This window comes from Apaloderma vittatum, unplaced genomic scaffold (assembly GCF_000703405.1).
Source record: "Apaloderma vittatum isolate BGI_N311 unplaced genomic scaffold, ASM70340v1 scaffold3651, whole genome shotgun sequence".
NCBI lineage: Eukaryota > Metazoa > Chordata > Aves > Trogoniformes > Trogonidae > Apaloderma > Apaloderma vittatum.
In genome coordinates, this window is record NW_009699406.1 from 1,117 (window position 1) to 25,974 (window position 24,858).

The 24,858-nt window shown below is 45.4% G+C and overlaps 2 protein-coding genes across 2 annotated transcripts in view; one reads left to right on the forward strand and one right to left on the reverse strand.

Annotated features, from left to right (window-relative positions):
- Positions 1–871: 871 nt before the first annotated feature.
- On the forward strand, positions 872–4,342 carry ARL1 (ADP-ribosylation factor-like 1). The gene is made up of 5 exons (XM_009878336.1): positions 872–1,004; positions 1,740–1,821; positions 2,833–2,944; positions 3,633–3,811; positions 3,977–4,342. The coding sequence occupies exons 1-5, from the start codon at positions 914–916 to the stop codon at positions 4,005–4,007; spliced, it is 495 nt and encodes a 164-aa protein (XP_009876638.1). The 5' UTR covers positions 872–913; the 3' UTR covers positions 4,008–4,342.
- A 528-nt stretch (positions 4,343–4,870) lies between these two features.
- UTP20 (UTP20, small subunit (SSU) processome component, homolog (yeast)) overlaps positions 4,871–24,858 on the reverse strand; it is a gene marked incomplete at its 5' end in the record, with an annotated part of 25,114 nt that continues 5,126 nt past the window's right edge. The window contains 20 exons of the mRNA XM_009878337.1: positions 4,871–5,167; positions 6,629–6,774; positions 8,573–8,699; positions 9,435–9,707; positions 11,259–11,330; positions 11,643–11,842; positions 12,941–13,073; positions 14,480–14,611; positions 15,553–15,735; positions 16,768–16,837; positions 17,572–17,651; positions 18,700–18,810; positions 19,234–19,362; positions 20,149–20,319; positions 21,122–21,238; positions 21,537–21,678; positions 22,230–22,396; positions 23,092–23,259; positions 23,830–23,928; positions 24,705–24,858. The exon at positions 24,705–24,858 is cut by the window's right edge and continues 6 nt beyond it. Coding sequence (XP_009876639.1) covers positions 5,012–5,167; positions 6,629–6,774; positions 8,573–8,699; positions 9,435–9,707; positions 11,259–11,330; positions 11,643–11,842; positions 12,941–13,073; positions 14,480–14,611; positions 15,553–15,735; positions 16,768–16,837; positions 17,572–17,651; positions 18,700–18,810; positions 19,234–19,362; positions 20,149–20,319; positions 21,122–21,238; positions 21,537–21,678; positions 22,230–22,396; positions 23,092–23,259; positions 23,830–23,928; positions 24,705–24,858 — 2,830 coding nt within the window. The remainder of the gene's footprint in view (positions 5,168–6,628; positions 6,775–8,572; positions 8,700–9,434; positions 9,708–11,258; positions 11,331–11,642; positions 11,843–12,940; positions 13,074–14,479; positions 14,612–15,552; positions 15,736–16,767; positions 16,838–17,571; positions 17,652–18,699; positions 18,811–19,233; positions 19,363–20,148; positions 20,320–21,121; positions 21,239–21,536; positions 21,679–22,229; positions 22,397–23,091; positions 23,260–23,829; positions 23,929–24,704) is intronic.

The window sequence follows — 24,858 nt, forward strand, 5'->3', positions numbered from 1 at the left end:
GCAAACACAGGGAATAATTTTTATCAGACCCTCTTTCAGAGAGATTTGGATTGCAAATCTCCAATTTGTCTCTTCTCTGATATATTTATCAAGCATGATTCTAGATTGTTTGGTGTTTTCGTTACCTTTTACAGGGTTTAAGTGGCTTTACAAAATTATTATTTAGCATTAGATATATTTATTATAAAAAGAATTGAAAAAAATGTTATAGTTATTGACTTAGAACATTAATATTCTTTCTACATCTAATAGACACAAATCAGATGTAATCTGGCCACATTTAGTCTTACATTCATTTAAAGAACAAATATGTTGGAGCAAGCCAGGTTTGTCATATAAAAACAACTCCTAGACTGCTCTGTGGCATTTAAGTATTTAATTTAATGCAGTTTCATAGTTTGTAAAAAACTGTGATTTAATTCATACCTACTGATTTATATTTTGTTTTAAGAAAAAAGAAGTGGATGGTCCTGTGGGAGACCATAAACATCAGAAAGAATTCTTTCAGGCTTCAGGATGTCCTTGTGTAGTCTCTCGCATTAAAAAGATAAAGTCTGGTGCAAACAAAGAAGTTTGCCAAATGAGAGAAAAAGAAAACACATCCTACTCACAATGAGGAAGTTTGGTGCTGCTGCAATTTGATTTTGGTGGATTGAGAGGCCATAAAATAGCAGAATAAAACCAGGAAAATATGACATGGTTCTGCACACGGGTATCTGGGCAACAACTTGAACTCGTTTCTGTTCACTGGAGAAAGGAAAGAATTGTTTCTCCGCAAGAAATGAGGTCGATTTGTCTGCCTTTCCATACCCTCCACACTGCTGGCTGACGTTGAAAGGTCTTTCTGTTCTGTTTTTTTTCTGTAGGGGGCTTTTTCTCCACCATCTTTTCCAGTTTGTTTGGAACTCGAGAGATGAGAATTCTCATCCTGGGACTGGACGGAGCAGGGAAAACAACCATTCTCTACAGGTTGCAAGTTGGAGAAGTTGTTACCACCATTCCGAGTAAGTGATCGGTCCCTTGGTGAAAAAGACAATTTGCTAATTTTGTGCCAACGTGAGATCTGGCCGCTGAACTCGCTTCCCTCACAAACGAAGGGATCTCGCGTTGTGGGAGCTTCACAGTGTTGTGTTCAATAATTTTCTCACAGAATGCTATTACAGTGGGCTATAAAAGATCTGCATAAAGGAATGTTTTATGCTGAATGTAAAAAATACAAAGAACGTTACTGTGATTCAGCAGGCTTTTCTGGGTAGGTAGATGTTCAGTAAGTGCTAACTGTTGACTCTCTGTTGTCTCCAAATATAATTGACTTCCAGAGGCCACTATTTATAGTACAAAGTAAATTTTAATAGGATGGTGCCAGTGAATTGTACCTGTTTAAGTTCTTTTTTTCTGACAAGGGTCTTTACTTTGTTATATGAACATTTCTGTTTAACACAGAGAAGAAATCAGATGTTTAGCTTTACATTATGTAGGAAAAAAAAGTTTTAAAAACCTGAACGTTTGTTACACATCTCTACAGTATGTTGGCCCTATCTTTTTATTGCTCAAGGAGAAAAAATACCGCATTTTTTTGAGCCATAACTGTGTATTGGGGTAACTTGAGAAAGGGAATAACCTTCATTCTGTAGCTACTGAGAGTTTTCAGGCCTGAAAATTTTAAACTAAGTCCTTTAATGTTCTTCATAAAAATGAAGGTAGATCACCAACGGTGAAATTGTTTAACTTTGTTTCAGCCATTGGCTTCAATGTTGAGACAGTAACATACAAGAATCTGAGATTTCAAGTTTGGGACTTGGGAGGACAGACAAGCATAAGGTAAGAGATCTTTTAAGATCGAAAGTTGCAATTCGATTTCTCTGAAAAGTGCTAAAAGTTCCTGGAGTCCTCCTAGCTGGCACTTCTCGTTCTTCTAAGTTATAAAAGCAGCCCATGGTCAGGAGAGCTCTTTCATCTGACCAAATGTAGTTTGTAAAATCCCGTTTGGACAAGGGATTGGAAAGAAACAAGCGAGTGTTTTTATTTATATACGCTTGTGCTTGGAAAAATCAGTTTACTTGTGTAGTTGGCAGTTGCGTAGCATTCCGAGAAGGAGAGAGGTGAGTGACTTAAACCCAAAAAGAGATTTAAATATCCTTCCGAATGCAAAACTAGGAAGCTGAATTTAGGTATAGATGATGTGTTTGTTTTTTTTTAAGCTAGCTTTACAAGTTTTGTGGTGAGTCATTATGTGCATAGTTGTGGTGATTGCTTCAGCACCCCGCTATGAGCTTTTTGCGATTGCTTTTTGAACGCTAGGGAGTAAGGCGCAGTGTAGCTAGTTAGTTAAGTGAGGTGCAAGTTCCTTCCTTTTTAGTTTTGGTAAGATAATTCTGAAAAAGGTACTTTGTTTCGATCCTTGTTAATTACCTGCCTGCATGAATGAGTCATTTAAGGTAGACAGAGAAATCGTTCTTCGGTGATTATTGAGGGCAGAAGCTTGTGTGTTTAAACCTTGCTTCCCTGTCCCTCAGTTACGGACCTGATGTCATGCAGGCTGATTCCCAGGTAAATCTGTCCCCAGCCCTTCTGTCCTTTTCCTGTTTTCAAGCTGCTTTTTAAATTATTATTATAATTTTTTTTATTTTCCCCCCCCTCTTGCTGCTGTGAGTATTTTTACTGTCTGTGCCTTTTTGTAGCCCCTTGAAGATATCTTCTACTTGCTTCCTGGCGCCTTTTGCCCCAGAGACAGTTTTTACTTCCTCTGGGCAACTGCTTTCCATGACCTGGCTGAAGAAAGCTCTGCTTGCAGTGCAGATTACGTGACTGGAACTTACCTTTCTCCCGCAGGCCCTACTGGCGGTGTTACTATTCAAATACAGACGCAGTCATTTATGTAGTGGACAGCTGTGATCGTGACAGAATTGGCACTTCAAAGTCAGAGCTCGTTGCAATGTTAGAGGTAAGAAACCAGCAGTGACAGTTGTTATCAGTGGAGCAGAAACTCAGAAATGAAAACTCTTTTTTTTTTGGTGTGAAGTTCGATTCAGTCAATCAAGCAAAGTTCAGCTTCAGCCCTCAGGACAGGCCCCTGCAACACTTCTCATGGAAAAGCACTAAATACAGGGTGGAGATTTTGCCTTTTTTTGCAGCGTTGCCTGGGCAGGGAGCGAGTTACATGTTGCCTTTTGGTCACGTGAAGATTTTATCTGTCTGCAAGGACAGCTGCTCCGTCCTTCAGTGGTGCCAAAATCAGGCCCTGAAGGGTTAATGATCCTTAGTATCCTACTGTGCTCCAAAGCTGAAGAACACGTGTAGACCAGGGCCATAGGAGTGAGAACAGGAGTTGAACAAAACATCATTTTCCCTCCCCTCCAAATTGCTGCAGGCCCTTTGCCTTGTTAACTCTCAACTACCAGCTGGTTTCAACCTAACAGGTGTAACCAGCCACGTTTTGAAGTTGCTCCTGTGTGCTATCATGCTGGAATTTGAAAGTAAATTCCATTTTTTCACTGAAGAATTTTCTAAAGAACAAGAATCAGCAAACTGAAAACCACTGAGAGCTGCTGAAGTTTCTCGTCATTCTGTGGGTTTTCTCTGCTTTCCCTGCAACAATTTTATGATTGTTTTTGTTTGTTTGCTTGCTTTAGGAAGAAGAGCTGAAGAAAGCCATTTTGGTGGTGTTTGCAAATAAGCAGGACATGGAACAGGCCATGACTCCCACAGAAATGGCAAACGCGCTCGGCTTACCGGCTTTGAAGGACCGAAAATGGCAGATATTCAAAACCTCTGCAACTAAAGGCACGGGGCTCGATGAAGCCATGGAATGGTGAGCAGCACTCTCATTACTCATTAGAAAAATATCCTTTACCATATTTCTTTTTGTGTGTCAGACAGATGCAGTCTTCAAAGATGAAAGCCGTCACTGGAAGAAAGAGTAGCTTTCTCCCCAAAGCATTTCAGCATCATTGAAATGACGTAACCTTTCTTCTAGGTTGGTGGAGGCCTTGAAGAGCCGACAGTGACACAAAAGCGATCGCTGCGATGAAGTTTCAGCTGCATCCAACATCCCTCTATGTGCAGTCGAGTATTTTTCAGGCCACAAATCCTTGTAAATAGGACAGATCATGTCATGTGGACGCCTCTCTCGAATTGCAAAACTGAACCCAAGTGAATGTCTGTGTACATTATAATACTCTGTTCCTTTCTTTCTGTTTAAAGGATGTACTTATGTTAATTTTTTATGGAAGTCTTACTGGCTGCGGTTTGGTTTTTTTTTTGTTCTCCCCACCACAGGTGGTTTTGAGTGGCTACTCTATTGGTGTAAGTAAAACACTAATAAAATCTGGAACTGTCAGCTGTACTCGTGGGTGTGTTACTTGCTTACAGACACAAGTGCAGCTGCTGCCTGTCCTAACAGCCATGGAGCTGAACATTTTTAAAGCAGTTTCCTTAAGCTGTGATGATGTTAACACTTCAGAAGCCTTCAGCGTGGATGTGGTGTTAGAACCAAGTCCAGCAGCAGCGATAAATCGCATACCTCAAGCTGTTAGCACAGCACTGGTTTTTCTGAAAGGAAATGTCTTCGATAGCCACCTACTGCCCTGATGTGCCAGGGCTGTACTTTGAATTTAACTTCCACCTTCATGAGCTGTTACTCCTCTACTCTCAGCTTAGCCAGAAGTGACACTTAAGTTGTTCAGTTCAGCTGCAGAAACTGAAAGTCAAATCAAAGGCAGGAGGCAGACTGCTTTATCTGCAGGATGCTCACAGGTATGAACACGCACATCACATCTTAAAAACAAAGTAAAATTTAATATAAAAGCTCATGGTGGTTGTCCATTCAACTGTACACACTCTGGTAAATATACAGGTTTGGAAAAAAAAGATTGAAAAGCTTTTATTTAAGATCCTAGAGGGAAAAGAGGACCTGAAAATATACTAATAAATACAATTAAAATATGTAATTTTTTTTTTTTTGCTTGACATGACTTTTTATAAATTAATCCTCCAGGAAGGAAAAACCATTTCATTCCACCATTGCTAAATCCTTCAGTGCATGACTTCGAGGTCTCTTGGCCTTGTAGGCAGGGCGCAGGAATTCTATTTTTCTCTTCCTGGTTTCTGCTTTATTCTTGTGTCTCTTCAGCTTCCTCCTTGCAGCTATGTCAGGGTTTGCTACAGTCTAGTAAAAACCAATATGTGTGTTTAGTTACAACTAACAACCATCCCTGTAAAGGTCGGGCACTTCTTAAGAAATCGGTGACTGGTGAGACAAGGTGTGCGTTGTCTCAGGCTCCTCAGCACTGAGGGGGTCAGGGCAGCTCTGCCCAGGTTTGCTGCTGCCCTTTGGGCAGGAGCAGGGCAGCATCGCTGCCAGGCAGAACCCACCCAAGAGGCTAATCTTAAACAGTTTTTATAGAATCATAGAATGGTTTGGGGTTCGAAGGGACCTTCAAGATCATAGAATCACAGAATGTTCGGGGTTGGAAGGGACCTTGAAAGATCACCTAGTCCAACCCCGCTGCCAGAGCAGGATCCCCTAGGGCAGCCACACAGGAATGTGTCCAGGCGGGTTTTGAAAGTCTCCAGAGAAGGAGACTCCACAACCTCTCTGGGCAGCCTGTGCCAGTGCTCTGGCACCCTCACAGTGAAATTTTTCTTCATGTTGAGGTGGAACTTCCTATGTTCTAACTTAAACCCATTTTTTTTTGTTCTGTTTCTGGGCACCACAGGGAAGAGATTGTCTCCTTCCTCTTGACACCCACCCCTCAGATATTTATATACGTTAATAAGGTCCCCTCTCAGCCATCTCCTTTCAGGACTAAACAGCCCCAGTTCTCTCAGTCTCTTCACAGGAGAGATGTTCAAGTCCCTTAATCATCCTCGTAGCTCTCAGCTGGACTCTCTGCAGTAGGTCCCTGTCTCTCTTGAATTGGGGAGCCCAAAACTGGACACAGTATTCCAGGTGTGGTCTCACCAGGGCAGAGTAGAGGGAGAGGCGAACCTCCCTAGACCTGCTGGACACACTTTTCCTAATGCACCCCAGGATCCCATTGGCCCTCTTGGCCACAAGGGCACATTGCTGTCCCATGGACAACTGACTGTCCTCTAGGACTCCAAGGTCTTCCTCTACAGGGCTGCTTTCCAGCAGGATGTCCCCTAATCTGTACTGGCACCTGGTGTTATTCCTCCCCAGATGCAGGACTCTACACTTGTCCTTATTGAACTTCATGAGGTTCACCTTTGCCCAGGCAACACCCCCACCATGGGCAGGGACACCTCCCACTAGACCAGGTTGCTAAGTCTCATCCAGCCTGGCCTGGAGGGAGGGGGCATCCAAAACTACTCCAGGCAACGCATTCCACTGTATCATGACCCTCACAGTAAAGACCTTCTTCCTAATGTCTAACCTAACTCTACCCTGCTCTAAACCCATGGCCCCTTGTCCTATCACCACACGTCCTTATAAACATTCCCTCCCCAGCGTTCCTGTAGGTCACCTTCAGGTTTCTCGTGAAGTTTCAGCAATGAAACTGTGCCAATTCAGGATCGAGTTTTTCCTCAAACTCACCTTCCCAGACAGGTCTCAGGTCTTTAGATGAAACCCTGTTTCTTTTTCCCAGAAGAGGAAGCAGAACCTTACCTGCAAAGCCCTCTGTTTTTTCCTCATGGCTCTTTTCTGATGGGCCTGTTTCTGCACAGAAGAAAAGGCAAGCGAAAAAGCCTCCAGTCCAACTAACTTCTTGAGCAGTTCTATGATTTCCTGGGAAAGGTTCTTCAGTGTTGGATCTAATAAAACAAAATTAACTTGCTTTCAGCTTTTCAAATTGACAGAATGAAAGTCAAGAGCCTGAAAAAGATTTCTCTTTCTTTACTAAAGGACACTGATCAGTACTAAAGTACTGATTCATCTTGCCCAATAAAGTGCAGAGACCAGAGCAAAGGCGCTCGGGAAATCTGCTGGTTCTTCACCAGCTTTCCCAGAGGACCAGAAGTCACACTTCACACAGGCCAACAGAAAATGATGCTTCCAAGAAGAAAAAGGGGTTTTTTTTGTCTTTTTTGTGTTTTTGGTTTTTTTTTTTCAGAAGTCTAATGGCATCCCAGAGGTTATTAGAAGGGGCCTGCTGTACAGGTCTTTCTTGGAATAGGCTTTGGTGGAAGCAGACGATTCCAGCCTTGTCAGGCAGCATCTCAGCACAGCACAGCAGTAAGGGCTGGCTTAATGGTTAGGATCACTAGTTAGTTACAATGCATTAACTACGATCACTGAAAAAAAAAAAAAGGATACAGGAGAGGGTGCAGGTGAAAGGCTACAGAGATGCTAAGGGAAAACTGAGAGCAGGGCAAATGTTTCCCTCAGTCTTCCAACAGATCCCTCTTTCAAGTGCCTGTAGAGCTGCTGCAGAAGCTTGTGTAAGCTGCCTGTCTCCACAGTATCCTTCAGTGAGAAGTTCCCTTGGTCTGCATCCCCTATCGTGTGAGCAAACATCTCTGCACTTCTGAAAAATCATTTCGAGGCCCTTGTTCTTGTGCTGGCAGAGAAAGCAAAAAGCTGATCTTTATCCACTCGCAATACTGTCAATCTCTACCATATCTTTTCCAAGTCTCTTGCTTGCTGAACTAAAAAACCCCACACTTCTCTGGTTCACTGTCTGCTCTTTTCCTGGCATTGGATTTTGCCTGACTGAGTGCATTTTCAGGAACTATCTAAACGCCAGTGTCTTGCTCTTAATGCCAGGAGTTGCCGTGTTAAATGAGAATCTGGTTTGTCTCCCCTGACCAGGCACGGCTTGATCTTTTACACAAACGTGGATCTCCAGAGAGAAGAAACAAGTGTTGTTGCTCAGGTAAGATCTAGCAGGACAGAGTGACCTGGCCTCATTCAGGAGGAAGGGAGAAGTTCCGGGCACTCTAAAACCGGTGTATGTTGCCCACGTGGCGTTCTGGTAGCCGGCAGCTCTCCTCCCCTTCCTGGAAGGGTGACTTTGCTGTCATGCGGCACACACAAAAAGTCTTGTTCTCATTTCAGAGAAGGGGAAGCTTGGGAAAAACACCAAGCAAAAAGCCTCAAACTGGCAATTCCAACTTGCACAGCCCCTTGCTCTAAAGTAACCCAAGCTGCCCCAAACCACAGCCTGTTTTACATTAAAACTGAAACACTTTTAGCCACAGGGCATGGATCTTCATGCCCTTAAGCCTCACTGCAGAGCTAAATGGCAATGCAAAAAAAATGGCACCTGGCGACAGCCTTGTTCTGGCCTCCTTAAGACCCATGCTCAGCTCCTCTCCTCAGCAAGGACTCCATGAGTCTTGTCACCATGAGTCCACCCCAGAGTACTAACTACACCTCCTCTATGTCACGTGTTCAAGCTTCACCCGCTTGCACGCAGGAGAAACTGCAACTTCAGCCCAGCCTTTGTCAACACAGATTTTTGTTTCAACTGTCTTACACTCTCCTCCTTTCCTGATATTTCGGTTCAACTGCAAGTGGGTAAAATTCGCTAATGATGGTGGTGTTTGTGCCAAGGCACAGGTCTGACACACTTTCCTCTTCACTAGTCTTTTTATGAGGGGCACTGTTTACCTTGCTCTGCGTAGTTGCTGTTCAGCTCCCTGTACAGAGGGGTGAGAATTGTTGGAAGGTAGGGCTCGATCCTGTCTTTCCCCAGATCCACTGAGATTGCTCCCAGGAACTTAAAGATGCAGCTTCTCTGAAAATGAAGCAAGGGACATGAAGTAAGGAAGATTGGAAGGAATCTGCATAACAGAACTGCTGCAAGGGGGCTGAGCACCACTGTTCGATGTACGAGGTGGTATTTCAGACACCTGAGTCAGAAACTTCATGCTGTTACAAGGTCTCTTGGCAGCCAAGTACAGCCCGTAGACAAGACACAACCCCTCGGGATCTGTGAACACATGAGCTGTGACTCCACTGAGCTGGCAGCTCTTAACACCTTGAACACCAAGCTTCTTGTTCTCACCGTCCTGCACTGAACCAGCTGAAGACATGAAAGCTCAGCCTCTGTAAGTCCACACCACGGGGAACTGCAGCACTTCTCTGGGTGCTCTCCCACATCCTCTCCTTATCTTAGCAAGCAACTCCACGCAGCCTTTGCCTTGCCTGCACAAACGCAGCACTCTTGGGCTTTTGCAAAGGCAGTGCTCTGTCCTCCTCAGCTTGGTGCCTTTGGGCTTCCCACCCTTCTACCACTCCATACAAGGGCTGGAAGCATCAGGGAAGAGAGGCAGGCTGGTACAAGGCTTTCCTGAGAATCCCGAGCCAAAATGTTTGTTTCTTTGGCACCTGCTAATTCTCACTTTGGCACCAGCTCCCAATGTCTCCTGCAGCTGGTGCCCTGGAAGCAAAGAGCCAGAGCAAGTGCCTGCGCACTCTCCTGCGCAAGTGCCTACCACACCAAAAGCAGGTGGTCTCACCCTGTTCTTACCTTTAAAGTGACCCTAGGGGAATACGCTGCTTCTCGCTTTGCCATGAGAGAGAGCTTCTTCATTAACCACAGCAATGTGGCTGGCTGGCCTTTCTCTTCTGTGTTCTCTATTTCTTCCTCTCCTTGAGCAGAAATGTCTTTCTCTTCCTCATCTTCTGAAGCCTTCTGCTCTTCCACTTCACAGACGAGTTCCCCTTCGGCCTCTTTACCTTCTTCTGAGGCAGGGGCTAGCAGGTAAACCACTTTGGCCACAAAAAGCAAATTCTTTATAACCTGAAGTGTTAAAAGAGTACTCGGTCACTCTGAGTTCCCTCACTGTGAGCACCAGAGCCAAAGGGAGATCTGAAAGAGGAACCTGCCAACCCAGGAGGCTGTACTGGCTTCACCCAGTGCCACGTGACAGAGCACGCTGCTCCTAACAGGAAGGCCCACCTCAATATCCTCCTGCAGTTTGAGAGAGTCTTTCCTCATGAGCTGTTGTGACTTTGGGATTCCAGCACTTCTTGAGCGAGGGCTTTTGTCTTCTCCACCTCTGGCACTCCCTGGCTGTCCACAAGGAATCTTTGACCAGATTCACAGTGGAGCATAAAGCTACACTAAACACTCCCAGCAAACAGCCAAGGCTCCAGTGGAGCTGCAAGGAACCAGCACCAGAGATCGAAAAGCTGGAGAAGTGGACCCATGTGAACCTCATGGGGTTCAATAAGGCCAAGTGCAAGGTCCTGCACCTGACTCGGGGCAATCCTCGTTATCAGTACAGGTTGGGGGATGATGTCATTGAGAGTCACCTGAAGGAAAAGGACTTGGGGGTGCTGGTGGACAAAAAGCGGGACATGAGCCAACAATGCACGCTTGCAGCCTGGAAGGCAAATTGCATCCTGGGCTGCATCAAAAGAAGTGCGGCCAGCAGACTGAGAGAGGTGATTCTGCCCCCCTGCTCTGCTCTAGTGAGACGCCACCTGCAGTGCTGTGTCCAGCTCTGGAGCCCTCAGCACAAGGAGGACATGGACCTGTTGGAGTGGGGCCAGAGGAGGCCACAAAAATGATCAAAGCCCTAGAGCACCTTTCCTATGAGGACAGGCTGAGAGAGTTGGGTCTGTTCAGCATGGAGAAGGCAACGCTCTGGGAAGATCTTATAGCGGCGTTCCAGTACCCAAAGGGGGCTACAGGAAAGCTGGGGAGGGACTGCTTACAAGGGCATGTAGCCACAGGACGAGGGGTGATGGTTTTAACTACAGCAGAGGAGATTTAGATTAGACATTAGGAAGAAGTTCTTCACAATGACGGTGGTGAAACACTGGCACAGGCTGCCCAGAGAGGTGGTGGAGACCCCATCCCTGGAGACATTCAAGGTCAGGCTTGATGCGGCTCTGAGTAACCTGATCTAGTTAAAGATGTCCCTGCTTACTGCAGGGACCTTGGGCTAGATGACCTCTACAGGTCCCTTCCAACCCAATGCATTCTACGATTCCATGGACGCCTGCTCTAGGATCTGGCTGCCCAGCCTGCTCCAGTCCAGGCTGCAGAGCCAGACCCTCCCTGAAAAAAGGGACCCCAGTCCTGCCCTGCATGGTGCTTCCCCTTTCTCTCCCGTCAGCCCTTCCAGCAGGGTGACAACACAAGGAGGACTTGTTTTGGGGCCCTCTGAAACATGCGTCTTCCCAGATGCCCTCAGCACAGAGCAGCTGGCCCTGTACTTGCCCTAAGCCACCACCAGCCCACGGTGCTGCTGTTCCAGACTATGGCACAACACTGCCTCCTTCTCTCCTGGGCCAGGGCCTGCTCTGTGCCCTCCTGCAGCCCCACACTTCCTCCTGTTCTCACCTGCTCTCCTAGAGACAGGTCCAGGAACTTGGACTGCAGCTGATGGCAGAAGGCAAAGGTGAGTTCCTTCATCTGAAGAGAGGAAAAAGGAGAAGAAAATTACTCCACGACAGCAGCTGGCAGCAGAAGCCCAACATGGTTTTTTGCAGTCACCAAAGATGGTTCCTGGGGAGGCCAAGGGATCAGCTCAGCACAACTTCTGCCTGCACCTTGCAGCCCAGAGGGAAATCTTTGTGCTGCTGACAACAAGACCCCAGAGAAACCTCCTCTCAGCAGCACAGACACCTCCTCAAATGCTTTCAGTGATCAGTATTGTAACATTATTTGTATTGCCCCAGGGAATGGACACGGGCAGGAGGGAAGGAGTAGTCCAGATATCATTACCTTTTTGTCCAGTTCAGCGGTCAAGAAGACTGTGGATGCAGACAGCTCTGCTGACACCTTTTTCCTCTTCCCCGCCTTTCTTTCCTTCCACTTGTTGACAAGATCTTCTGGCTTGTACGACGCAAACAACAAACCAAAGATCTCAGTCGCTGTCAGCCAGACCCAGCTGTGAGGATACCACAGGTGAGACTGGACATGACCTGGGGGAAAGAAAACCTCTTTCAGCAGAAAAAGAACCAGGTTCCTCCAAGAATTATCACAGCACATGCTACAACAAAAAGGCGAGGGAAATGAACTGTGCTCGTCTGCTCAGAACACAATCAAGGACAATCAAAGATAGCAACTCTATCCAGCCAAAGCAGAGAGTGGTGAAAAGCTACAGGTAGCCAAAGGTCCTCATGGTGACCAGGTGCTCTTGGATGTACCCACAGCACTTCCACACATCCAAAGATGGAGGCCATTGCTGGAAAGTGAAGGCAGCTGGTCAGGAAAAGTGGACACTTCATATGAAGACACTTGGCTCCAGACCTGGCAGCCAAGTCATGTTTCTGCAGTGATCCTGTCCCCTCGGGGACTTGGTGCCACAGCTCATCTGCCCATGATGTCCGAGGACTGACTGCTGTGAGACTCGCGTGAGCTGGATGGAGGCTGAGGGCACTTTAGAGAAGAGATGGAGTTGCCTCTTATCTCGCCTCTGACCAAGCTGCCCATCACCAAGCAATCCAGGCTTTACAAGGATTATCTCCTACCGCAGTAAAAGCATCTGGCAGGATGAACTCTTTGAAGACGTGAACCAGCCAGAGCCAGGCCTTCTGACAGCAGCAAAGGAAGCAATTAAAAATGGGGCAACAAAACACCAGTAAGGCAGCCTGACATTGTACAATCTCACTCATAGGGAAATCGCTTGAAATAAATCCACCTCCAGGTCTTAACATCCCAGCAGACACACAGTACTTGCAGGACTATTACCACGTGTCATCACTTTCTGGCTGGTACAATCTCAACATGAAAATCTCGTCTTCCCAGGAGAACTGCACATTTTCATCCAAGAGGATGTAATTATGGTCAAACACGCAATAGTATGCAACTGTTTGCTCCTGGGATAACAGAAAATTCTTCCCAGCAACTAAGACAGAAAGTGACTTGTTTTCTTCAACCATTTAACTTTTTCCTTTAACATTTTCACTGCCCAGTAACGCCAGTAACTGCTGTGTATCGGTATTTTGCAGCATGCAAACCTTGCAAGGCACACAGAGAATCTTCCTTGTCATACAGCCCTAATGATTCTTGCTACTTACCCCAGATATTGCTCACAACATCAGCGTTCTTGGTTAACTGAATCAAGTTGCACTCTGTGATTAGCTTTGTTAGCAGCACAAGAAAGCTGAAGAGCAGCCTGTCTGCAGCCTTCTCCTCCTCCTCTTCATTTATCTAACAAAATCAGCAAGTCAACAAAGATGAGGACACAAAGATGGCACTTATTTGCCCTATTGATAAATTTCAGATCAACCTTGCAAAGAAACAGAAGACAAACTTGTGCCCAATTCCTGAAATAAACAGAAAAGCAGCAGCTCCACTAAAGCATTTCCTCTGGAGACTGAGCCTCTGCAGGAGGTTATTACTACAATAGCTCTTTGTTTTCTATACAGAGGTTATTATAAAAAACTTAGGTTTTTAAATGCAAACAATTACACACACAATGCATATCACTGATGTTTACACACGTATTTGTGCATGTTTGAGTCTCATTATTAGAGTCAAGCTGAGCGCAGATTTGCCTGTCTCACCTGGGAAGCCCCGTGTTGTTATGACAACACCACATGCATTGTGTTGTACGAAACTGCCTTCAGGTCCTCGCCCTGCCTGCAGTCACCAGCTGGCTTGATATAACTAGTCAGTGCTTTACCCACATGTCACAGCACAGGGGGTGATTACACTGAATTTCTCCTCACTGCAGGTATTTTGTTTTATTTTCTTGCCAACCTACATACCCCGAGGTTCTTCTCTCTCTTCAGCACGCTGCCCTTGCACATTAGTAAGGTATGTGGCTGCAGCCCAGGCACAATGACCAGGATCCCTTTGGGATTATCATGTAGCAAGTAGAATCTAAGGCAGTCATGTTAGTCCAAGTTAATCATGTGCTCTTACAAAGACTTTCCATAAAACAAAACCATGGTCTGGAGCACAGGAAGGTACTTTGGAAAGTTACAGCTGTAGCTAACGCTGAACAAAAGAGACAGTCACAAGCAACGCATTCCTCACCTCCCACACTTCCACAAACCTTTGCAGTGCGCAGACACATTTCCCCGTTAAACCAATGCTGTCAGTGTGACCGTTGGGCTGTTTCCCAACTTTAAACAAAATACAGAAGACCCCTCTCTCCTGCCACTGCAGCAAAGACCAGAAGGAGGGAAAGCTACCTTGACATACATACTGCTACGTGCTGCCAACCCACCATGTCAGACAGGTGAAAACTAAAAGCCTGAGACTCCAAGGCTGCCTTAAGAACCCTTTCCACATCAGAGATTTTGTTAGAGGCTGGGGCAAGGAGCCATGTATCTGCTGGTTACACAGTACAGCTGCAGGCTCAGGCCAGGCAGCTTTGCAAAGCTCTTCTGCCCCTTGTGCTGCAATGCAGGATATCAAATTTGGGCTTACAGATAAAAAACATGGTTCTATGTCAGTGAGGTTCTCTTCAGAACAAATGTGTGTGTGTTACATGTCTCCTCAGTCCCAAACAGCACGTCCAATAGTTAAATCTCTCCCAAACTTCTTCCCTTCTTCCATTTTTCTTAATCTCCTTTCACAAAACTTCACGCATGGGAAAAATTACTTACGTCTTCAAATTTAATTGGGTTGATTTCTTTCTCAATCAAGGTGAGCACAGCGTCAAGCCGCCGTTCAAACATTACTCCCTCCACTTCAACAAATAAACCACATGCCTGGGCAGCCAACCTCCTGTGTAAGCTCTGCCAACAGAAAGAAATAACAGCCCTTGTAACTTCTTGATCATCAAATCCTGCAGCTCCCACGTGCAGGAGCTGGTAGTAATCCCCACTTTTGCACGTAGCAACTGCATCTTAAGAGGAGCTGGTTTTCAGAGCACTATTGAAAAAGGAGATGCTGCCAGCTAGGGACAAAAACGCGTGGCAGCACAAGTCATTCCTGGAAATGCACCCCAAAGCTGAATGCCAAAAGGCCTTTTCCAGCCTGGTTCCCAGCTGCAAAGCTCTGGGAGCTACTTTGTACTCTTTGATTCTTCACAACGCAATAGGTGACTCACAGCTATAGGCCAGAACCGAACATTTTAGAGATAAAAAGGATTAAGCATTGAAGAACACCTACTCCATTAGTGTAGAACGAAAGAACCCGAGTCCAGTTTGAGAATAACTAAACATCCAGGCACACAGACCAAAATAGGAGATCTTTATGACCGGATTTGCCACCTTCCAGCTGCTGGTGGCAGAATGAAACAAGTCTGAGCTGAAGACAGCATAAAAAAAGCCAGTTACCAGGGTCAGAAGAGCTTGAAGGAATTTGCTCAAACCTTTAATCTGAGCAAGGACTACACTTGGTGAAATTCCTGACCCAAAAGAGAAACTGTGAGAAAGCTGCACAATGCAGCTGGGGAGTCTGTAGGCTGACCTAGAGCATCAGCAGATCCCTACATTTGTGTGGCTTTATGAAGCTATACCATTTCTCGCTCTTCTTACTAAAAGCTACGGTACTGAACACAGCTCTAAAAAGCCTTTATTCTAAGCTGAGTCTTGTCCATACTCGTTTTCTAAGACTACTAAGTCAGGTACAACTGAACTCACTGATCCACTAGACCTGGTACTAGAGAGTCCCTCAATCTCACTCAGCCCCTAAACAGAGTTCAGACCTGGTCAGTGAAAAGCCCAAAGAATACCTTCTTGCTGTGAAACCACTCCTTGACCAGCGAAAACATCAAGTCTTGTTTTTCGTTGTTTATCTTACGGAGGAGAGATTTACACGCCAAAGCTGCCATCTTTTTGCATTTGGCAGAGTCGTCGTTTATCATCATCATACAAAGAGAGAGAAAAAACAGCCCGCAGTATTTGTGGAGGAGATCCTAGAAAGAAACAACCATTAGCTGACCACAGACCCCCAAAGAGCTTCTGGTGTTTAAGGGGAAAAGAGGGGTATTTTTTGCACCACATCCAGCAACAGTGTCAGCCCTGAGTGGGGATCACATCAAGGCAGTTGAAATGCAAGGACAGGATGATCCAATTGTTGGAGCCCGCAGGGAGCGTAAAGCAGCGACCCCAATTTGCTAACCTGTCCCAGGGACAGCAACGGGAGTATCAAACCTCAAAGGGTATTTTCATGCCCAGCTCTCACAGAAACAGGCTTAAGTCCCTCAGCACTGCAGCAATCAGCCCAAAGGTCCTTCTCTCAGAGACAGCAGCTCTTTGCTACTTTACAGAATTGCCACGAACCAAGTTAAGATACTAAATCTAATCAGGCAGTGGTGAAGTGCAGCTTACTGCACAGAATTTCTCTTCCTTCCTCTCAAATTCTCACTTGATTGCACTTCTCTCAGTCTCTTGAACGCTCAGTCAAGCTCCAGCTGCAGAGTTTCAGGGCAGTTTAGCATTTTGCACGTTATCCTGCATAGACACACAGCTGTTTTTCAGCTTTCATTTTGATCCACCCCACTGAGGAGCCCTTCCTCTCCAGCAAGGCCAACAAAACAGATATTGTACATCACATACCAGTTCAGTCAACAATGCATCTCGTGAATGTTGAAAAACCCCAACAATGAGAAAACCCTAGACTTCACTTTCTGTTCATACCCCATTTTTTAAAATGGTTGCGTTACTTCCTGGCATAAATCATCATCAAGTTTATGCAAACTCCAGCTGACAGAGCTTTATTTTACTTGCAGACTGAGCACATTAGATACCGAAGTGCTGCAGACTTTCCAGTATGTCATTCCTCTCTTGGAGCAAAGCCAGGTTCTTTGGAGATAAGTAAATGTTCTGCTCATGGTAAGAGACAAAAGGAACTACCAAGTGCTTCCAAAAGAAACTGCTCTGAAAATGCTAATACTACAAGTCCCAGGAACTTCTTGATGCTTGGTACACTAAGGGGTGCTCGTTACCTTTGGGAACATGTCAAGGAGGTACGCAATCATCTCCAGTGCAGATTCCCTTCCAGTTTCATACTCGTATCTGTGAGGAAATGAGTAATGGTCAGGGCTGGGTTAATACTCTAGAAAGTTGCTGACAATTTGCATGAATGGCCAATGCGAGAAAGACAGGCTGACATAGATCTTCCCATAACAGCTTCCAGAGCTGGTTTGATATTTAGAAGAGAAGCAGCAGACTTATCAGCTCCACCTCTCAGAGAACGGGCACAGAGAGGAATAAAAAAAAGGGGTAAAAGGGCTCCAGAAAACTTGAGCCAACGCAGCTGCGCTTATGCTGTGGTGCTGGGGAACACAGTAAACTACTGTAACACGGAGCAAGGGAAGGGCCATGCTCAGAAACAGGTGTCAGTCACCGCTCCTGCGGAACTGGTGCAGTTCATCTCAACTGTACCTGCAACTGCAGCTGAAACCACTGCCATGGGACAGCAATCATACAAATGCCCTTTCTGGATTTTCCAGTTCACCTGGTTCACAACTAGCAGAGCTGGTTAATCACCAAGCAAACCCCAGGATCTTTGCTTACAAACAGATAAAGAACAAAAAAAACCAGCTCTGAAACAGGGAAAAGAAAAAGGACTTGCTTTATCAAACAGTCTGTCTCTGAAAAAAATAACTATTTTAGAGGTAGGGAAATTAAGACCTTAGCCACACCCTCTGCTCCTCACAAAGAGCCCTCTAGCACACAAGGTGACCACTAAAGTCATATTTAAGCAATAATGTTTCGTCCTGGCAGAGATGTAGGGAATATAAACTCACTCCAGTTGCGCGAGCATGAATTCCAAATTGTGTTTCAGCTTGTCGCCAAGGGGGTAGTCCAGAATATATTTTAAGTAAATCTGGAAGGAAAAAAACAACACAGGGAAGAGTTATAAGAAACATTCAGGAAAGCTTGTAAAAAGAAAAAATTGTCATGGAGCAGTAAATTCATGAGAATCACTCCTTTCATCCTGTTCCTATCAGACAAGGGACCAACAACTGCTTTCGAGTTCTGTGCCCGGAAAGGGATCTGCAGGCATTTGACAACTGACAGATTAGTCTTATTGTGATCTGTGCAGGCTTCTGTTAAGAGAAATCTGCACCCTTCAAAATTCATCCCAATAACTATGGAAATGCACTTTTTGGCTACACGCAGCTCCTGCTGCCTCTGCATCCCCATGCTTGAAATGAAGTAATCAGTTCTTCCTTTTGGATGCTTTTAGTCTGGAAAGAACTAGGAAGTCATGGCAAGGATTTGTGGCAAATTCTCTTCTGCTGCAATTCAGAAAAGGGCAAGACTCTTAGTTACGTGGGCTCAAAAGCCTCCAAAGGAGGGATGCTGCCACTGCTGCTGAGCAGCTCTGGGAAGGTATGCCAGGGCAAAGAATGTCAGTACAGGCAAGCAGCCTGCGATTCCACAATGCATAGAATCATAGAACAGTTTTGCTTGGGAGAGATCTTGAAGATCATCGAGAAAAATCTTTGCCCTAGCCCTACCATCACCCCTAAACCATGTCCTTCAATGCAACATCTACCCGTCTCCTAAATACCTCCAGGCACAGTGACTTAACCACCTCCCTGGGCAGCCTGTTCCAATGTCTGACAACCCCTTCAGTAAAAGAATTCTTCCTAATATCCAACCTGAACCTCCCCTGGCACAACTTAAGGCCATTTCCCCGCATCCTATCACTCGCCACTAGGGAGAACTCAGGATCAGGATCAAAGTCACAAGACCTGAAGTTGGCCAGATGACAAGAAGAACAAGGATTAGTAAGAAGGGGAAACGGTGTTAGGGGCTCAGCAGGGCTAAGGCATGTGGCTGTGAGAGCTGGGATGGGCACGCCAAGCCCTCTAGACTGTTAGACAGCTGTAAGTAAGGTAAGATGAGAGAGCTTCCACTCTACCAACCTGCCTGCACTGGACCCGCACAGGCTCACTCTGACCTGTGATGGCCAGCTGGGCAACCTTCTGCAGCACATCGTCAATCTCAGGGACAATCAGCTTCCTGGATAGAATCGCCTAAAAATGGGAGAGTACATTGGAGTCATTCACATCATTTCACTCGCACAGTGTGAGATGCAGTGCTCTAACCTGGGACTACACTGGTCTCCAGTGGTACATTAACACGACTTTCACATCTTCAAATATAGCCAGAGCAACTTTAAAAAAAGGGTGGCTTGCAAATCTGTACGTTTCTTTTGGAAGACACAGAATACTTGGTCTAATGATTAGGGATGTTGACTCTTTAGCAAAAACATCCTCAGATCCAAATACATCCTCACACGCATGTGTGGTTGCTTTTCCCCTTCTCCTAAAACACAGACCCTTAATACCATTCTGTGAGCTGTTCCTGACATGAGATCTTATAGCCTCTCGCCAGGAGGCAGGACCGCTGCCGCTGCAGTGGCTCACAGAACCCAGATGCCTGCTGCATAGAAATACCTTGAGAAGGCCAAAGGCAGTGGCTTGGCGTGATGAATCATAAATGTCTTCTTCAGCAAAGCCAAGCAACACTTGGAGCTGTTTGCTTGTTATTTGACTCTTTGTGTTCTTCACAAGTATTGTTACACACTACAAAAAGCAAATTGCACATTGTCAATACACTCGCAGTGCCATAAAATACAAGCCTACGCCAAAGTCTGCCTCTGTTTATACCACTTAAGTTCAAAAGATAAACTGCTGCTCTGAAACATGCAGCTAATGCTGTTTACATCACATCTTGCCTACAAGCTGGCAATTTTGAGACAAAACCTGAACATGAGTAAAAACACAAATTCAGTCTAGTCCTTGAAATGAGTGGGGATGCTCACGGACATGAACCATCACGCAGGACCACAGCCAGGAAGAAGGAAAAATTCTTCTGGCACTGGCATTAAGCACAATTACTCTAACTCTCCCTTACGATCACTAAGCTGTAATTCAGCAACACAATTAGAAGATATCCACACAAAGACATTGCATACTGCAGGTGTAGTTACTACTACTATTAATTGCCCCCTTCCCTTTTCTCACTGCAGCTGCCAGGGTTTACTCCAATTAATTATGTTAAAAGCGAACTATTCAAGAACAAAAGTGATGCCTCTCAAAAGAGAGCGTGGTAAAACAAGATGTTATTATAAAGAAGGCAAATATGCTTCTGTAGAAACACTTTAGATGCAAGATGTGTGTTTCCAGGGGGATAACTTTCTTTAAGTTTGCACTTGGAAAAGAATGAGTAAGGCCACATTTCCCTTGCTACCTTGTGATCTCCAGACTATTCCTTCACGGACAGCTGCAGGAGGGATCTGCAGCTGGAAGAGTCTCATTCTGCAAAGTTAATCATGAAAGTATAAAAGAGCAGAGCTAGGTCTGCCTTACTTTGAAACAGCTCACAACCAGGTGGAAATTCTGGCCTTTGGCTATTCCCGTCCTGGCAAATTCTTTCAGCAAGAGGAAAAGCTGCTTGATCAGTGGTTCCAGATTCGTACTGACAGAAGGCAAAGGGAACTTTAAAATCCATACCAAGGACTGCAGAGCACCAGTTACCACCTGTAAGAGAGAGCCAAAGGACAGCCTGTGGGTACAATGACACTGAGAGAACGCGTTTTTCACGTTAGAGACACGGTCAGGTTATCTGTACCAGTGCTAAAAGGCAGCTATCAACCTCCTTCTGGTTTGAAATGCAACACAAGTGGTTACTCAGTTCAGGAGGCACTACCCACCACTTTCCAATTTGCTAACTTTGATTTTACTAGGCAGAGACATTAATACAGTGCTGACTCAGCAGATGGCAGGATCTCCTTCTGAACCAGAGGTGTCTTCAGTGCACAGAAGTTGCTCTGCCAAAAACCCAGAAGCCCTGCTCCAGGTATCTGATAGTGTATGAGGCATGCCTTCCATTCCCAGGAAACTCAAGGTTTAACAGATTGTCTCCTACGCTCACTCAGACCTAAAGCTGCCCCAAAAGAAGGCTGCCTATGGTGCTGGGAATAAAGACATTACAGTTTGTATCAGAAGGAACCACGGTTGTGACAACGTTGCTCCCAGCAGCCACAGGACCTCACGAACCTCCTCACAGATAGCCTATGAAGTCTGTGAAGTCCTTGTATGAACACGCTCCTGGGGAACTTGTCCATACTTGAACTTGCAGCGCTAAGGGCAGAGCATTCCGTTCTCTATCGCTCACAATCCTTCCTCCCCCTTGGGATAACACATTCTCAAACTTAATTTGTACATCTGTGATACGAGGCTTGAAAACCAGATGGCTTTCCCTCGCAGATCAACTGTGAGGTGACATCTGTAGGTGGGACCCTTCTTAGTAGAACAGACAGACTCCAGCTCAGAACCGTACCTTGACATCCATAGATTTCAGGCAGTCTATAAGCAGCTGAACAAAAGGATCTAACATTTCCAAAACATTCTCCTCGGAAGAATTTACTTTGGACCTCTTCAGACTCATGTGCAGCAGCTGGCATAGAAAACACAGGACATATATCTCAAAGTCAGTCTGGGACTCAGATAAGTCAACTAAGGTCCCACATTGTTTCAGGTTATAGTGGAATTTATGTCATATCCAATTCTAGTATCTGCAACAGGCTGAGCACTTCTTAAAGCTCTTCAAGAGGCACCACTGGGAGTTACCACATGAAAAATAAAAAATAAGGCTAGTGGCTGTGTTGTTAATACATCCAGAACACCTTCCTTTGAATACTCTCTATGAAAAATTTTGATTGTAAAGCTTTGCAATCTCCTGAGGAGAACCTTACCCGAAGTCCTGAATCAACCAAGATATATGTGTTAGTCCTGCTGCTGACGCGCGCTTTCTGCCCTCCCCTCGTGGGAGTGGGCTGGAGCAGCAGGCAGCTTTCAGGCTGCAGCCGAGGATCTGGAGGAGGGGCAACTTTTTTTCTGAAAAACAGTGTATAGCAAAAGAGAATATTCAGATTTTAACCCTCTGCATAACCACCTTGCTGTTAGGAGTGAAGAGAGTTGGACTGTGCTCAGCTGCTACATACACAGCAAGCAAAAGCAGCTCAGAGCCAAAACACAGTGAAATAAAATGATCTTGAGAGCAGTATGACAGATAAGACTCTCAGACTTGAGAACAAATGTTCAGGACCCCGAACACCTCCGATACGTCATTTTGCAGCTTGCTCCTAAATCCTGTGCCTCATCCCTTCATCCAAACACTCAAATGCATATACCAGCTTGCCAGATGGCGAAAAAGCCTTGCTAAAGTCCCTGAACAGTTTCCAGAGTAGACTCCTAAATTCAACAGGTGCTCACTCCCATTTCCAAGCTTTCTCCTTGCCTGCTGACTGCCCAAATAATTCACTGACACTGAAAACAAAAGGCAAACAAAAGCAAGGGAGCTCTCATACATTTGATCAGTTGGATTTGAGAGCTGCCATTTCTGCAAGCAAACCCTCCAACCAGTAACAGACCATCCCGGAACTCACTTGGCCTTCTCAGTAAGTAGAGGCAAGTTTTCACTGATGAGACCGTGACTGAGGAGGAGGAGGGATTCTGCGTTCATGTCCGAATTGAAGATCAGTCCTGCCATGATGTGACGCAGTGCCTCATGCACCTTACGGACAATCTTCAAGCTCGTGGTACTCTCCAGAATCTGCAAAGGCACAACCAGGAGAGTCAGGAAGGCAACAGGAGGGCAACGTTCTACCATCTGTACTCAGAAATCATGGGACAAGCCAGAGCAATTCCCCCCTTATCACATGCTGCCCTAAATCCCCAGGTCTTTACATGAACAGCATTCCATTGCCTCAGCTCCGCCTGGACACCCCTCCCTTTCTCTCCAGCCTCTTATCAGTCTCCAGTCAGTTCACCTATTGCCACCAGGACTCTCCGAGGCTTGTGAGCAAACCAGGGCTCCATTTTTGCATGAGTTCGCACTCTGCTCAAAATAGCGCATCTCTGATAAGGCAATTAGTGCAATGGACAGACCCTGAAAACATTTTGGTGATGTTTCCTTCATGCACAAGAGACTAAATCACAGAGCAACCTTGAAGGACTTTGGACCTCTATGGGAAACAAGTTGGCAGAGAGAGAGGGCATGAAGTTAGAGGTTTCCTCTTTAGCAGGGGTTGGAAGCTTTCCAGAACACCATTCCCTGAACTGGACATCAATACTAAAGTATCATTTTATGATATGGCTTCATGCTGCTTTCCAAAAGGAAAAATGGAAAGTTGAAGGAGGATCATATAGGTAATTTCACAGCAGCCACCCAGAGGCTCGAGTTTCTTTTAGACCATACAGAACTGAGAGTGCTCAGAGTTACAAAAGACTCTGGCTGAATTTTCTTACCTCTTTCAGTGGCAGAATAAGTTTTGTCAACTGTCCTTTTCCTATGAACTTCCCAAGAATTTCATAGGAATCGTAACTCTTGTTCTTGCGAGCTTCCATGACCTTGGAGACAATTCCCTTCACTTCCTTCTCTTCAGCTATATTTCCAAACAACTCTTGGTTGAAAATCTTTGGAAATGAGGCAAGAGAAGTGAATGAGAGGAGCAGAAAAGCAGAGCCATGTTCCTCCAGTAGCAGCAGAACAACACTATTTTTCTCCACTCAAGGAAAAAAAATAAAATTCTCCAGGCTTCCCACATATCATATCTACCTTTGTCAACATAAAAAAAGTTTGAGCACACCAGATGAGGATGCTGTTTTCACATCCCTTCGTGGTACTGTGATACAAGCAGTGGGAGTCAGACCAAGATATCCAGATTATCATCTGGGTGGCCAGCTGAGCTCCTGGGCTCCATGGACCACACTGACTGTTGACTTGCTCAGCCATTTACAGTACAGTGAAATGCAGTCAGGTATCTTAATCTTGAACCCATTCCCTCTCAGGATGCAGGGCTCAGAATACAACCCCAGAGAGACTCTGCTGCTCTACAAGAGAACAGTAGAGAACAGTCTCCTTCCTCTGCAGGACACACAATCAGATCTGTTTGCCACCAAGTCTGAGACAATCTACACAGAATTTTCTTCTCCCAGAACTTGCCCCAGGCACTTAACAATGTTTTTTTCTTTCCGAGCTTTTACCTCGATCAGGATATCTAAGCAGGGGTCCAAATCACCAGCCTTGAGCCTGGTATTAAGGCCCTTCAGTAACAGGTTCACAGTGAAAGTCAGCACATGGAGCTACAGAAAAAGAAAACAGATTGTGTTTCCAAATGCCTGCATAGACCTCTTTAATAATATGGGATGAGGAGACTCCCATAACAGAGACATCACAATGCACACTCTGTACTCGGGCTCCCGTTATAGGGAAAAAAAAATCAATGGGAGGACAAGAATCCGTGTACCAGCAACAGGAAGAGGACCCCTGCCCCTCCACCTACTGGCAAGAGGGCTGGAATCTCCTCTTTCTCAGTGCTCTTACTGATATTTTTAGACTGTGCTAATTGACACTTCCACTGTTATAGCAGCTACAAGCTCACACTATTCCACTGTGGTAACTCACACAGAAAATTATTCTCAACCCCAGCCACTGTGGAAAGAGAAAAGACGAATTAATAGTCAGAGCCTTGGCTCTGGATCTAGGAAGCAAGGCTTCAATCAGCATCACCACATACTGTCTGTGCAGCCTCTGTGGCAACTCACCTCAGATGATGCTTGGCTTAATGACCTTACTGGAAAGATTTCCACTCCTCTTACTGGAAGCAGAAATTCATCCTTCACCTCCATACTTTAATTCTTCCCTGCTTAGACTCCAAGTTCTTTGGCTGCAGGCTCTCATCTGACACTTGACATAACCAAGACTAACGCAGCAACAGTATTTAGTGGTATCATACCAAGCTATTCTACCAGTGCAAAACAATTTTAGTAACAACTTCCCTCTGGGTTCTCTTCTTAACGCATTAAAAAAACCCTACAAATAACTACAGAGAGCAGATGAGGAAAAATTTCAGCATTACCTGGTACCCATGGACAAGAGTGGACTGCATCTCTTTTAAGATGTACAGAAGGTACTGCACTCCTAATACTTCCATGATTTTAGTGAGGGTATTACGGGCAATGTCCCGGATTTCCTGAAATCTGTTCCTCAGAAATGTGCAGACTTTCAGCAGG

Excerpts from the sequence above, each read along its gene's own strand:
- ARL1 (XM_009878336.1), top strand. The coding sequence starts at position 914 with ATGAGAATTCTCATCCTGGGACTGGACGGAGCAGGGAAAACAACCATT. Across the intron at positions 2,945-3,632 it reads AGCTCGTTGCAATGTTAGAG|GAAGAAGAGCTGAAGAAAGC; the intron begins GTAAGAAACCAG and ends TGCTTGCTTTAG. Across the intron at positions 3,812-3,976 it reads CTCGATGAAGCCATGGAATG|GTTGGTGGAGGCCTTGAAGA; the intron begins GTGAGCAGCACT and ends CCTTTCTTCTAG.